We start from the raw sequence: 14,259 nt of genomic DNA on the forward strand, positions 1-14,259 counted from the left end.
ATCCCCTCCTACCCCTCCAGTCTTCTTATATTTTATTCTTATCCATGTAATTTTCTGAACCAGTGACAGTGGCCTTCTTGATGTCCTCCAAGCAAGAAATTTCATTTCTTGGCTCCCAGAATTTTCTCTGGTTGTCCCCCATGCCTGGAATCCCCTCCTTCTTCCTCTATGCCTATTGGCATCCCAGGTTCAACTAAAATCCCACTTTCTACAGGAAACCTTTCTCAGTTCAGTTCAGTCATTTTTCTGTCATGTTCCATTTAGTTTTCTTAGGAAAGATGCTGGAATGGTTTGCCATTTCCTTCTCCATTTTACTAATAAGGAAATGGAGGCAAACAGGATTATGTGACTTACCCAGGGTCATATAGATAGTAAATATTTGAGGTCAGACTTGAATTTAGGAAGAGGAATCTTCCTGACTCCAGGTCCAGTGCTCTATTCATTGTACAACCCACCTGTCCTGCTGCCTTTCTCAAGCTCTCTTAATTCTAATTCCCTCCCTCTCTTATTTGCTCCCATCTATTCTGTATATAGCATGTTTGTACATGACTTATTGTCTCTCCTATTAGATTGTAAATTCTTTCAGGGGAAGGACTGTATTTTGCCCCTTTTTTGCATCTCCAGGGCTTAGCACAGTGCCTGGCACATTGTTAGTGCTTAATAAGTGTTGAATGACTGACTAGAATGCATGAAGGGATTAGAGTTATGATTTATCTAAGGGAAGTATCCTCCTTCCCATTTCATAAAGGGATAAGGGTACTGATCAGAAGGCGGATGCTCTTTTGAGGAGCTCAGGTCACCTATGGTCAGTTGAGGAAAAGTCTTTGAGAGAAGCAGTCAAATAGAGACTGAGAGGTTTTGGAGACTAAAGTTTAATGTTTTTACTGAACTGTCATTTTCCTTGATCAAGGTTCTTAAAAATCAAAGGTCATTAATATTGTTTTGTGTCATAGTTTGGTGAAATCTGCAGACACCCTAGAATAACAGTTTTAAGTGAATAAAATAAATTATATAAGATTATGAAGAGAATCAATTATTTAAAATACAATAATCTATTTTAAAAGATCAAGAACTACTGTTATAAAAGTTTTGTTTTGTTTTTCTGTAAGAACCCTGGCTGTAATAGTTACTTCAAAATATCCTGTGTGAGAAATATCTGAGGGTTTGAAGGGACTATGTCAGTTTGAATATTTCTCTCTCCAGAGAATATTCTGTGGGTTAGAATAATGATAAAATAATAAAAGTTGTTTCTCATAGGATTATGATTAAAATGCAAATTAGTATGTTAATATTTTCCTTGGAAAATAATAAAGGCATCAATAACTACTTATAACTTGAAAGTTCAAAGGCAATGTCATCTCACACCCTTTAAAATTGAAAATGACTTCTCACCATTTCCAAATAAAAACATTACAATTCGGGTTCACTTCAGATACTGATTTTAAGTCCTTCAAGAGTTACTGTAATATTTCTCTGTCTCTCAGGATGTATGTGATATCAGTCCTTACTCTTTGTACTTTCTTTAACTTTCACAGGAAACATCTTAAGTCAAGATTTTCTCAAGCTATCCTTTTTAATAGTCTCCTGAAAATTATCTTTACAAGACAGAGGGAAAAGAGCTTCAACAGAAAAGACCTCTCCATTTTCTTTTGGTCTTCTTCACAGAAATCTTCTCATTAAACAATATAGAAAAAAAATGAACTCCCATACTTTTCCTTACGCCATAGGAAAACAAAATACCTCCCAACAAGACATTTTCAAATGACAGTATAAATGGCTATTCTTCCTGTGGCAAAGGCAAATTAGAAATGAGTATTACAAAGATTTAAAACAAAACAAAAAAATCTGACGCCTACAGGGGTGAGGCGATTCGCTCCTGTTCCACACTATTTCCTTAAGTGTGTTTAAAAATGGAAATTCTAAAAGATCTATAAAGTTAAAGAAGTTCTTTAGAAAGCTAGCTTTATCTTTTAAAATTGGTCTATATTTTTGGCACATGCATCACCTGTTCTTAGGTCCTCACTCTGTTACCGGCTTCCTTTGTCCATGGAAGCAAGTTATTTTCTGTACCTTTTTGTTCAGAGCCATTATGAAGACAAACTACAGTAGTGTAAACATTTCATAACATCACTGCATGGAAGACAGAGGACACACTCAGGGTCATTCAGGTTTTTACTGTGTACTACAGTTATCATCCGGCTTGTGGAACAGGATTAACTGTGATTTACTGGAATCTTTGTAATACTCAGAAAATTTATAGAAATCATAACATTGTTTTTTATCAGGCTCTTTTGAAATAAAGAAAGGAAAGTATTCAGAATAGGTCACTTGGGCTCTTTGTAGGCTCTGTGGCTATCTGTATGGCCTCTGAAAGGTCACTCAAAAATAAGAATTCATTTATACAGTGTTTTATATTTTGTAAATACTCCTAATTCTATGAAACAGATCATTCAAATATTGATCTCCATTATACAAGTGAGGGAATTAGAGATCTTAAGTGATTTCCTCAAAGACCAATAAGTACTATAAAGACCAATAAGTCAGGTTTTATGACTTCAAGTTCTGAGCTCTTTCCAATATAACATGCTGTTAACTTTTCTTTCTTTCTTTCTTTTTTCTCTTTCCTTCTTTCTAGTCTTTGTCTTCCTTCCTTCCTTCCTTCCTTCCTCTTTTTCCCTCCCTCCCTTCCTTCCTTCTTTTAAATCTCTCTGAGTATCAGTTTCCTTTTCCATAAAATAGTAAGCATATTAGGAATAACTTCTCTGCTGTTAATTCATCAAGTTGTTCCCTCATTAGACTTTTTGGTATCTTGTTTTGGCAAGATAGCTGTAATTACTTTACCTCTTGCACATAATTCTTATGTTAGAAAAATTTTAAAAGTGTATAGGGATTTGGGAAAATGTCATCACTGACTCATAAATCTCATTAAAGACAAATATGAATAATTATGCTTTTGAATTTGCATCAACCACTATTTGAATGTTACTATGGATACTGTGAAAACTTAAAAGCTCTCCTGATCACATGTATTTTCACAGGAAGGGATAAGTAAGAGGTAACAGAATTGAAGTGAACAATTATCAACATTCTTTAAATAGTATACTTCTTCATTACTTCCAGGGTGGATTGCTTGGTAGGAGAGAAAAAAATTATCCCTTGAGAACATTTAAAATGAGGATACCTCTTGGTATCAAAGGGCTTGAGCAGAGCCAGCTAAGTGCGACAGCAGAGTGCTGGGACTGAAGTCAGGAAAGCCTGAGTTCAAATCCAGTCTCAGATATTTCCTAGCTGTGTAACCCTGGGGTCTTCACCTAACCTCAATATGCCTCAGTTTCCTCAACTATAAAATAGAGATGATAACAACATCTACCTCATAGGGTTGCTGTGAGGATCAAATGAGATTATATTTAAAAGCATTTACTGTAGTGTCTGGCATTTAGCAGTCACTTGAAAAATGCTTATGTCTCCTAGCCAAGAAGAAGACAGAAGTTTCCAATTATATGGCAAACAATTGAAAAAGTCCACATATATATTTTATTGCAGCACATGCATTTATGAAAAAGGTATTTTTCTTATAACTTAGACTAGGGAATATCTAATATACCCACTTATAACAGGAGAGGCAGTTGGGATCTATCTCACCCTTCCGAATTTCAATATCCTAAATATAGCTGACTGCTTTGGTTCTTACTATGGCCTTGATATCCAAACATATGAGTGTTATAGTGTCACTACTCTACCTCTGGAGAACATGACGCTATCACTAGAGTCTACTGAGTGGAAATTAACTTAGTGTGGGGCGCAATTGACTTATTCAACTTCTGTAGAGACAGGAAAAAATACTGTGTAGCCATTTCCTATAAATGCATAAAAAGTGTTTATCTGAACTGATGAGATACCAGTTCTGTGATTCACAAATTAAACAATTTTATTCAGAAATAAATCAAAGAAAAATATCTTTTCCTAGTGTAATTAATAGTTAAATAAAACAAAAAGTCATAGAGATAACTGGTTTAGATTAAAATTATATAACATATTAACATTTGAAATATGATAATTGATTAGGTGTATGACACTAGCTAACATGTGACACTTCATGAAAGTAAAGAATTATCTGATTAGATAATATGCCCAGTAGGAAAAAGTATCTCCCATATGCTTTAAAAAGCATAAAGCCCAACTAGCAATTTGGTCACCTTATAATGGTGCAAATTTTGGAATAAGATATATCTTGGTGACTAATCATAAGTAAGATTAAGGTTTTAACTGACAAAAATTTAAAATTTTTTTTTACTATTTCAAGTGAAGTTTTAAGAAATCAGTTGCTATAAATAACTTAAGAAAGACCATTAGTCTTAGAAACAAAGAAGTTTTTGTTTAAGTTCCATCTGTACTCCTTGCTAGATGTATGGATTTTGGCAAGTAATTTACCCTCTCTGGGACTGAGATTCCATGTCTAGAAAATGAAGGTTTTGTATTAGGTGATCTCCAAGGTCTCTTTTATTTTTAAGTGTGTGAGTTTACTTTAAATCATTAAGATAAATGGATTTGAGGTAAGAAATTTCATACATTTGAACTACAAAGTGACAGTGTGTTATTATGCCCTTGTTATATTTTTATGTTCTGTTAGGCTACTTGGTACAGTAGATAGAACAACTAGACTTGCCGTCAGGAAAATGTGTGAGTTCAAATGGTGCCTCCGATATTTATTAGCTATGTGACTTTGGTCAAATAACAATATCTCTTGGCCTCAGTCTCTTAATCTGTACACTGGGGATAGTAGCAGTACCTACTTCACAGGGTTATTATAAGAATATAATGAAATAAGATATATAAAATAATTCACAAACCTTAAAGTACTGTATAAATACCATAATCATTAACATTGTGTTCTGTCAGATACTAAAACCGTATGTTTTTATATTTTGCTTTCTCAGCATGGTTACCCTCCATCATCTGACCCTCATCTCCCTGAAACTAACTGGTTGCCCCAGTCAAACTGTCTAGTCTTGAAGCTAACAAATATGAAACAAAACTTTTCCTTCGCAGGGCATTCTTTGATTGCCTGCTTTTTCAAAGAGAGGAATCATTTGTTACATTTACCTCAGAATAAATTTAATAGGACCAACTTTCCCAGAGAGTTACTTATCAATCTTCTTTGTTGTTGCTGTTGTGGGATGGGAGGTTGCCAAGGAAGGAATGCTGAAAAGCCCACAAAAAACTAGAGGCCTAGACTTAGGGCTCAAGGCAAAGAGAAATAAAGACTAAATAAAGTTTTCATGTGCTACCATACCAACAATGACTGACTACTCTGTTATTCATTTATGGATTTTATTGTTTGTGTGAAATTTATTTTACATCATTACCTAATTTTTTAGTAAGTTGGTTAAAATTTTCAACAGCTTCCAAACTTTATTATTGTAAAGACTTGGTCTTCTATTCAAAGCAGATACTGGAATATATACCACCTTTATTATCAATCTCACAGAACATAATTGATTTAAATTTTATATAATTGATCATTAAATCTAAAAAGAAGTCTTTAATCTAACTTATCGTACATGGCCAGTCTCAAAACTTAAAGCACAGAATTATAATTCAATAAACAAATTGAAGGCAAGTGATTATAATTAATTGGCATGATTTTAATAAATTATAGAAGAAAAATTTAAGCCGTTCAAAAATTGTAATAAGCATGAAGTAGGCAATATAAAAGGAAAATAAAACAAACAAAACAGTTTCAAGGACGGAGGGGGGGAACTAAGTTACTTATGGGAAATCTCTACAGAAATAAGTGTGTATTACCTGTCATCTTCTTGTGAGAATCGCCTTTGCAAATCTTTTGAATTCCACTGTTCTGTTTCTTTCCTTTCCTGAGTTTTATCTTGTATTTTTTCCTCATCTCCTGATTCTTTGTTTTTTTCATTATCAGAATTTTTTGTTAGCTCTTTCCCTTGTGGTTTTTCATTAATTCCTTCTTCTTTCAGTTCTTCTTCCTGTTTCTTTTCCTCACGAACTATCTCCTCATGCATATCCCCTTCTTGCCCACCCTCCTCTATTTCTTTTGATCTTTTGTAGAAAACCAGAATTGAAGAAGGCATGCAAACAAACAAACAAAAAATAAAGTCAGGAAAAAAACATGCATATAGTACACAAAAATGAATTAAACAGAAAGGAGAATGAAAAAGTAAAATAGGAAAGTATAAATAAAAATTCTGTACGATTTTTAAAATTGAAAACTTTTGTATTTACCAGAGAAGCACTAAGGGGCCAACACTTACTCAGAATGGTTTGTAAATCACATTTTCCCCTCTCATGAGGCTGTATGCAAACAAGGCAAAAGCATATGCAATCTGTGTTATGGGTATTTTTTTTATCCATGAGAAGTACCTATCCTGAATATAATTTTTTTCACATGATGTTGGTACAGAACCTGGAATTTTCATAAATTAGATGTAAAGTCGAACCTTTTTATTTCTATTTTAAAGGAATTAATAAAATACATTTTAAATTCCCTAATAAAAGAGAATTTTTTCATGCATGTGTAAAAACCTAGGAGGAGTATGACAGAAATCTATTGATAAAAGCACTAAGAACTATCCTAACTTCTTCTCAGTCACTGATATATATATATATATGTGTATATATATATATATATATACACATATATATATATTCAGCAAGCATTCTAGAAAATTACTTTCTATATTTATTTCTATTTTTGATAACTGAAGTTCCCATATAGCAAATACATGCTAATACAATGTGTATGTGTATATATGCATAATCATGCATATATACACATACACACACAAATACAATTATTTAAAATAGTTAACATGAACAAAAAATATGGACATTGGCACCATTTCACATTATATGTAGGGGAAATACTGGCTTCAAGAAAATTTTCCCTGTCCGAGAAATTTGAAATAAGATCCTATTAATAATATAAAAAATTTCTCCAATGTTCTTTTACCTTATCACTTGACATATGTATCTTTTAGGAAAGTATACCTTAGCTTTCTTAAAAGAAAAAATGAAAATTGCCTATAATGCACTGAGAAGAGTTTGCCCATGTAAGTTCTATTTACTCACCTGATTTTTTTATTTCCTCTTGGTCGTTCTGACTGGACAGACATATAACTTGTGCTGCTGAAACGAGATGCACTGCTCGTCCTTGATACAGCTGATACATCACTTACATCACTGTCTGAAGATTTAGTAGAAACATTGTCTGCACCTCGATGAAGATCCCGCCCTGAACGATACTGTTGACACAGATCAACAAACATATAGAAGTTATAAGTACAAACACAAAGCAATCCCTTGTCTTCTCCTTTTAGGACTTAAATTTTCCACCGGAGCACCACTGCTTAGAAAAACTCACCCTACTATTTCTAAAACAAAAGTAAAAAACAATTATTCTAAAAGAACAATTCAATTCATACACAATTACTTATTTCTACAGGTGGCATTAGAACATTTCCAGAATATCTCAATGCCAGCCACTAAGTTTATACATAAACATGTATTATGTATACATACACACACACAGACACACACACATATATATAGATAGATAGATAGATAGATAGATATATACGTATGTAAAACCATGAGATGTGGTAGGAATGGAGAAGAAAGAAAGAAGGGAAGGTGGGAGGGAGTGAAGAGAAAGAGGAATGAGTGGGAGGAATATAAGTATGTTTCTTAATAAAAAAATGGAGATTTTGATTTTCATACAAAAATTAAAATAATGATATTATAAGACGTTCAATTGCACTTACAAAAGTCAACATACTGACAACTGATTTCTCTGACAATTTGCTGTCCATCATTATGTTTTAGTGGAAACAGTATGAAGCCCAGAAACCAAATTATCACATCATCATCTATCCTAAAACCCTTAGAGACAGCTCTAAACTATATCAAAAATTTTAAGATAATTTTAGGCTTACTAAAAGTGTTCATTATAATTTATAATGAAATTACAATGATCAAATTGATATTTGTTTATGGTAGTATAGCTGCTGTTTGCTATGGTAGTCAGCAGATAGTAGTGTTTTCTGATTAATATTCTAGTGGATAGGGAGAACAAGCATTTATATAGCACCTACTAAGCACCAGCCACTACGCTAATTACTTTTACAAATATTATCTCATTTGATCTTCACAACAACTCATCGAGGTAGGTGACCCCCATTTAACATAGAGGAAATTGAGGCCAACAGAGGTTAATTGACTTGCCCAGGGTCACACATCCAGTAAGTTTCTGAGATGAGATATGGATTCCAGTTTTCCTGTTTCTACGCCCAGCATACACTGATAGTTTACTCTTTTCCAAACAAATGAAACATAAAACATGTGTAAAACAAATTGTACTGAATATAATTCAATTTTGCTTTGATTGTTGAGAGGGACAGTAATAATTCAAGAGTCTTATATTTAATAGTATTTATCATTATAAGATATCTACAGAGAATAAGATTTAGATTGACAGGATGATAAGAAATGATAAATTTTTTGTCTCTTGAAAACTGCCATATTGATCAATTTTATGAAGAGATAAAATGATAGTAATATAAAGTTACTTCGATTTGAAGCAATCATGCTGCATAAATATTCATATCTTTTCACTTCAAATATCAATGAGCAGCAGCAAGGATTAGTGAAGAGCTGATTCTGGCACCAAGTATACCTGGGTTCAAGTCTTGATGTATACTGGTTGTGTGATACTTAACAAGTCCCCTAACTTCTTAGTTCTTCCAGGTAGAGAAGGTACAGGTATCCACTGGTAGAGGAAGTTCCCCACACCAAAACAAAACACAAAGACAATACTACACACACACACATAGACATAGCTATACATATGCGTATCTATACATAGATACACATATATACTCAAGCATATGTGTGTATATATACACATATTCATATATGTATATACAAATGGTGTCATATACATACACATGTACATATGTATCATATACACATATATGTGTATGTGTGTGTGTGCAATATATATATGTATGTATGTATGTATATAGTCATTATAATCTGGTATAGTGGAGGTAAAAAAAACAATGGAGCAAGTGTCAAGAAATCATAGGTCTAGCCCTAGGACTATCACTAATTTTCTATTTGATGTGGGGAAAGTCATTTCACTTCTCAGTGTCTGCCTGAATTTATTCATCTGCAAAATGAATATTATGACTGAATTCATTAATGGCCATATGAGTGAAATGGGGACTTAGATTTCAGCAGCCTATTTTCACTTACGGAGAAAAACTCTATATATCATAAAGAATGCAATTAATTTTTCAGAAAATTTCCTGAATCCTCCAGAAGACATTTATACTATAAATATAGCATGTAGGTTTGAGTTTTAATGGAAGATTCCCAATAAAACTTTGCATTTCTCTCATCACACCGAAAAATTCAGTTTATGACAGGGAGGCATGGTAGCAAGTGAGTTCAAGAAAACTTGAAGGATTGGATCCAAAATTTGTTTTAAAACAGAACTTTCAAGCTTTGTCCAGAATACTACTTCAATAAATGTATCCAAAGTATGTGAAAGTTTACTTCATTTCTTCTCATAAAAAGGTAATGCATTAAAATGTAATGTGTACATTAAATTACACACATTAAAATTTAAAATATTTAATTTACCAAAGTTGCACAGCATTTATTGTGTCTACTTGGTGTCAGAAACTATGCTAGGTGCTGCAGACATAGACACAAAACCAAAAACTAAGTAAATGCTCTTTTCAAGCTAATTACATAAAAATGGAAGGTGGCATGTTCACAGATAAGTATATTTAGAATAGATGCAAAGTAGGTCCAAGTAATTAAATACAAGGTAGTTATAGGGGGCACTAGCATTTGGAGGATCAAGAAATAAATATTTTGTCCAGAAGGTGGAGTTTGAACTGAGTCTTGAAAGAAGAGAGGGAACTCTGAAGTGGAGGTGGGAAAGAAATAAATTATAGGCATGAGCAAGCAAAGGTCTGGAGACATGAATGAAATGTGTGTGTGTGTGTGTGTGTGTGTGTGTGTGTGTATGAGAGAGAGAGAGAGAGAGAGAGAGAGAGAGAGAGAGAGAGAGAGAGAGAGAGAGAGAGAGAGAGAGAGAGAGAGAGAGAGAGGAAGTCAATTGGTTAGAAAACAGAGTGTGGGAAGGAGGATGATTTATAATGAAGGTGGAAAGAGCTTTAAAAGTCAAACAGAGGAGTTCATATTTAATTCTAGAGACCAAAAGGAAGAACTGGAATTTATCAAGTAGGGAAATCATATGGTAAAATCTGTGTTTAAGGGAAATCATGAAGAATCACTTAGTAAAGTTTGTGAATTTAAATTAAATTTTAGATCATATTTTGTATGCAATATGAAAAAAGTAAAGTCAAATGAAGTATGAGGCCATAAGTTGAGATAGGCACAAGGTATGTGGGAGTGTCAGGAGAAAGCATATCAAAATACAATAGATTAAATTACTTATAGTATCAATACAATAAATAGTAAAAATTAATTCGTTGAGACATAGCTGGGAAATAATTATATAAATGGAGTAAAGCAAATTGTGGTTAGAGAAAAGGATGAGGTCTCTGTGTTAAGTTTGTGGTTGCTTTAATATTATGAAGTCCACTACAAGGAATAATAGAACTAGTTTCAGAATACATATTAAGCTATTTTCTCACTTAGCCAGACACAGTGGCAAATAAGAGGTACATCAAATGCTTACATTGTGAAACATTCAAGCTACCAGTGTTTCTGGGAAGTGGTCTTAATGACTAGAAGAAAAATCAGAGGTATTATAAATCAATCAACAAACATTTATTAAGCATTTTCTATGTGTTAGACATTGTGATAAGCACCAGAGATGTTACAGAAATGCCTAAAAAGTTTTTGTCCACAAGGACTTTATATCTAAATGGGGGGAGGACAATATTTAAATAAATAGGTACATATGAGATACATGCAGAGGAGTTGGAAAGTTACATTTTCATATTTCCTGTATGTGTTTGTCAGTGTTGATTATTAGTGAAAAAGAACACTGTATTACTATTTCTTGTTCATTTTGCTCATAAGACCTTTACACAATTAAAATTAAAATAAAACACCATAAATCTGTATACTTTCCAGATTAATACAGAATGCTGCCTTAAATACAGAACTCTATGTTATTCAAGATAATAGTGAAAGTTGAATTAAAAATAACCTATAAAACTAGGACTAGTTATAAGCAACATCTTGACCCTTACTTTCTAGAATTGTTGAAGTGACATGTTGAACACGAATTCTAATTATCTATTATTAAAAAAAAAAACACTACAAAATACTACAAAGTACACATATTCTTCACTGTGGAATTAAGTATGTTACCTAAATTTGTGTTTAAAGCAAACTAATAAGTACTGAATCCTATTTTACTATTGAATTCCATTTATATGCCTTGGAAATATGTTTTTAAGGAAACATTATCTCCATAAGCAAAATAATATTATTTTTATATAAATTTGCAAAAGCAAATTAATATTAGAGAGTTGCAAGTATTTTCTTCCCTTTCTATAATCCTAAAATGGCATTATGACCAATACCTTTATCCAAGTATTTGTTCTACCTCTCTAATGTGGAATGTGGAAAGGCAATGCCTTTTGATCTAAGAGAACTAGTTATACTCAGTAATATCCCAAAGCAACTTTAGTGTAAGATTGCCAGACTATGTTCTTGCTCAGGTTATTCAATCATTCCTCCTAATTCTCCCATTCTTTCACTGTTGTTTTGGGCTTCTTTTTCCTCCTGTCACATCATCAGTCAGTCAGTCAATAGACATTTATTAAGGGTCTACTATGCTTCAGGCACTCTGCTAAGCGCTAGGGATACAAAGAAAGGTAAAAGACAGCCCCTGACACCAAGGAACTCACAGTTTAATAAGAAAAACAACATACAAATGATTACATACAGACAAGACATATTCAGGATTAACTGGAGATAATCAACAGAGAGAAGGTACTAGAATTAGGAGAGGTTTCTTATAGAAAATGGGATTTTAGTAGGGACTTGAAGGAAGCAAGGGAATGCAGATGAGGAAGACGAGCATTCCAGGTCTGGGGGAGGGCCAATGAAAAAACAGAGATTTTAGAGATGGAATGTCTTGCTCTAGGAACAGCAAGGTCATGTCACTGGATGGCAGAGCAAGTGCTGGGAAGGAAGAGGCTGGGGCATAAAGGGCTTTAAAAGCCCAAAAAAGGATTTTATATTTATTCCCAAATATAAGAGGGAGTCATTGAATTTTATAAATTAGAGAGTGATCTGGTCATACTTGTGCTTTAGGATTATTTTTTGACAGTTGAGTGAAAGATGGACAGTAGTGGGGAGAATGGAGGCAGTGTAAGTTGAACTGAATTCACTCATCAACCTCTTACATTCTGGCCTCCAGATCCACCATGCTACTGAAACTGTTCTCTCAAAGGTTATCATTAGATAGAAAATCTCCTCTGGCTGCTTATTGCCTCTAAAATAAAATACAAATTTCTTCACCGGGCATTTAAGGCTCAACAAGTTAGCTTCAACTTACTTTTCCAGTCTCATGTCACATGAATCCCCTTTGTGTATTCTAGAGCCAAAGTGGACTGTTGGAGGATATTACTTGACCTTTATCATTGACCTTTTTATATGCTAAACTATTGACATTTCCTCCATCATCCTGCATATTGTTGAAGTGTTTGATACATGAGATTATCTCCTTTTCATAATGACAGAAAATTGTTAATACCAAATGTAATATTACTAGCCATCTCTTAATGATACTAGTAAAGTCAGAACTTCAGAACACTATTAAGATATTTACTCTATATGGCACCCTGGGATTTTACTTTGCAAAGAAACCTAGTTTAAGCTGTATCTAAGTCCCTAATGCCCTTGCCCCTTTCCATTGAGATTCATGGCATGAAAGGCAAAACAGCCAGAATAAAGTGGTTTTCTTGCCTGGATTGTCAAGTGTGACTGATTTCTCATGGCCAGTCCTTGCTACCTTGTTATCTCCTCTCTCTTTCTCTTTTCATAAAAGTATAAGAACTTTTTACTGTGAGTCTACTGGTGGGACATCCCCCAGGGTGGCAGGTTTGATATTCTGTTAACACAACTAAAGATCACTCATTCCTTAACTTATGGCTTTGATTTACTTCAGGACTTAACACAAATATACTCTGTCCTCTCTTGTATTCTGTGATATCACTCTACTAATTTCTCCTCTTATCTGACTATTTCTCTTTCACTGATTCATTACTGTCTTCCCATCCTATAAATGTTAGCCCCTTTCTCTGGTCTCTTTATATTCTTTCCATTGTAGATCTCTTATGTTTCCATGAATTTAGTTAACATATCTCTCTATATTACTCCTCAAACTATATATCTGGGTCTAATGTATTTCCTAATCATCATCTATGTTACTGTTACTACTATCAGTATTTCTAAAATTGAACCTAACCACCACCATCTTTTCCACTTAAACCTGTCTTTCCTAACAACTTTACTTTTTCTGTTGATGGTACTACTATCTTCTTACTACTGCAGGCTTGAAAATTCAGTCATCAGTGACTTTCCCTTCTCTCTCACACCTCATACACAATACACTGCCAAGTTATATTGATCTTGCATCTCTCACATCCTCCTCCATCTCTTCATTCAGACTGCTGCCACTCTGGTTTGGCTCTTACCACCTCTCATTTGAACTACTGTAATAACCTTATGATTGGTTTCTGTTTTATTTTCTCCTCTCTTCAATCCATCCTTCACACAATTCGGATAAAATCATCTTTTCTAAAACATAGATCAAATCATATGTATCATTTGCTCAAAAACCTCCTGTGGCTCCTTATTGATTCTTTCTTCACCTGGCCTTTAAGGATCAACAATCTAGCTTCAACTTACCTTTCCAGTCTCATGTCATATGACTCATCCACGCTTTGTGTATTCTAGAGCCAAACTGGGCTGCTGGAGGATATTTCTTGAACCCTCTACTTCATTGCTAGTTTCTGTATTTTCATAAACCTGAAATACATTTCTTTCTCATCTATGTCTTTTAGAATCTCTTCAAGTTTTTGCTCAGGTGCCACCAACTTTGGGAAAGTTTTTCTAATCCCCACTCAAATATTCTTTGTCCTCACATTTCCTAAAGAGTTGTTTCTCAAATTTTTTTTTCTTATAAGAAATTACTATGTAACTTATCTGTGAATAACTCTTGTCCACCCACAGAGT

General features: G+C 33.7%; 1 protein-coding gene across 13 annotated transcripts in view; it reads right to left on the reverse strand.

The window, feature by feature from the left end:
* The window catches only part of RIMS2 (regulating synaptic membrane exocytosis 2), an 842,692-nt gene that overhangs the window by 177,444 nt on the left and 650,989 nt on the right, over window positions 1–14,259 (reverse strand). For 9 of the 13 annotated variants that reach the window (XM_072603307.1, XM_072603309.1, XM_072603311.1 and 6 more), the window contains 2 exons: window positions 7,099–7,271; window positions 5,806–6,069 (listed from right to left, as the gene is read on the reverse strand). In XM_072603307.1, coding sequence (XP_072459408.1) covers window positions 5,806–6,069; window positions 7,099–7,271 — 437 coding nt within the window. The remainder of the gene's footprint in view (window positions 1–5,805; window positions 6,070–7,098; window positions 7,272–14,259) is intronic. The other 4 variants (XM_072603321.1, XM_072603320.1, XM_072603313.1 and 1 more) reach the window with 1 other exon arrangement.

The sequence above is a fragment of the Notamacropus eugenii genome, chromosome 4 (assembly GCF_028372415.1).
Source record: "Notamacropus eugenii isolate mMacEug1 chromosome 4, mMacEug1.pri_v2, whole genome shotgun sequence".
NCBI classification, from domain to species: domain Eukaryota; kingdom Metazoa; phylum Chordata; class Mammalia; order Diprotodontia; family Macropodidae; genus Notamacropus; species Notamacropus eugenii.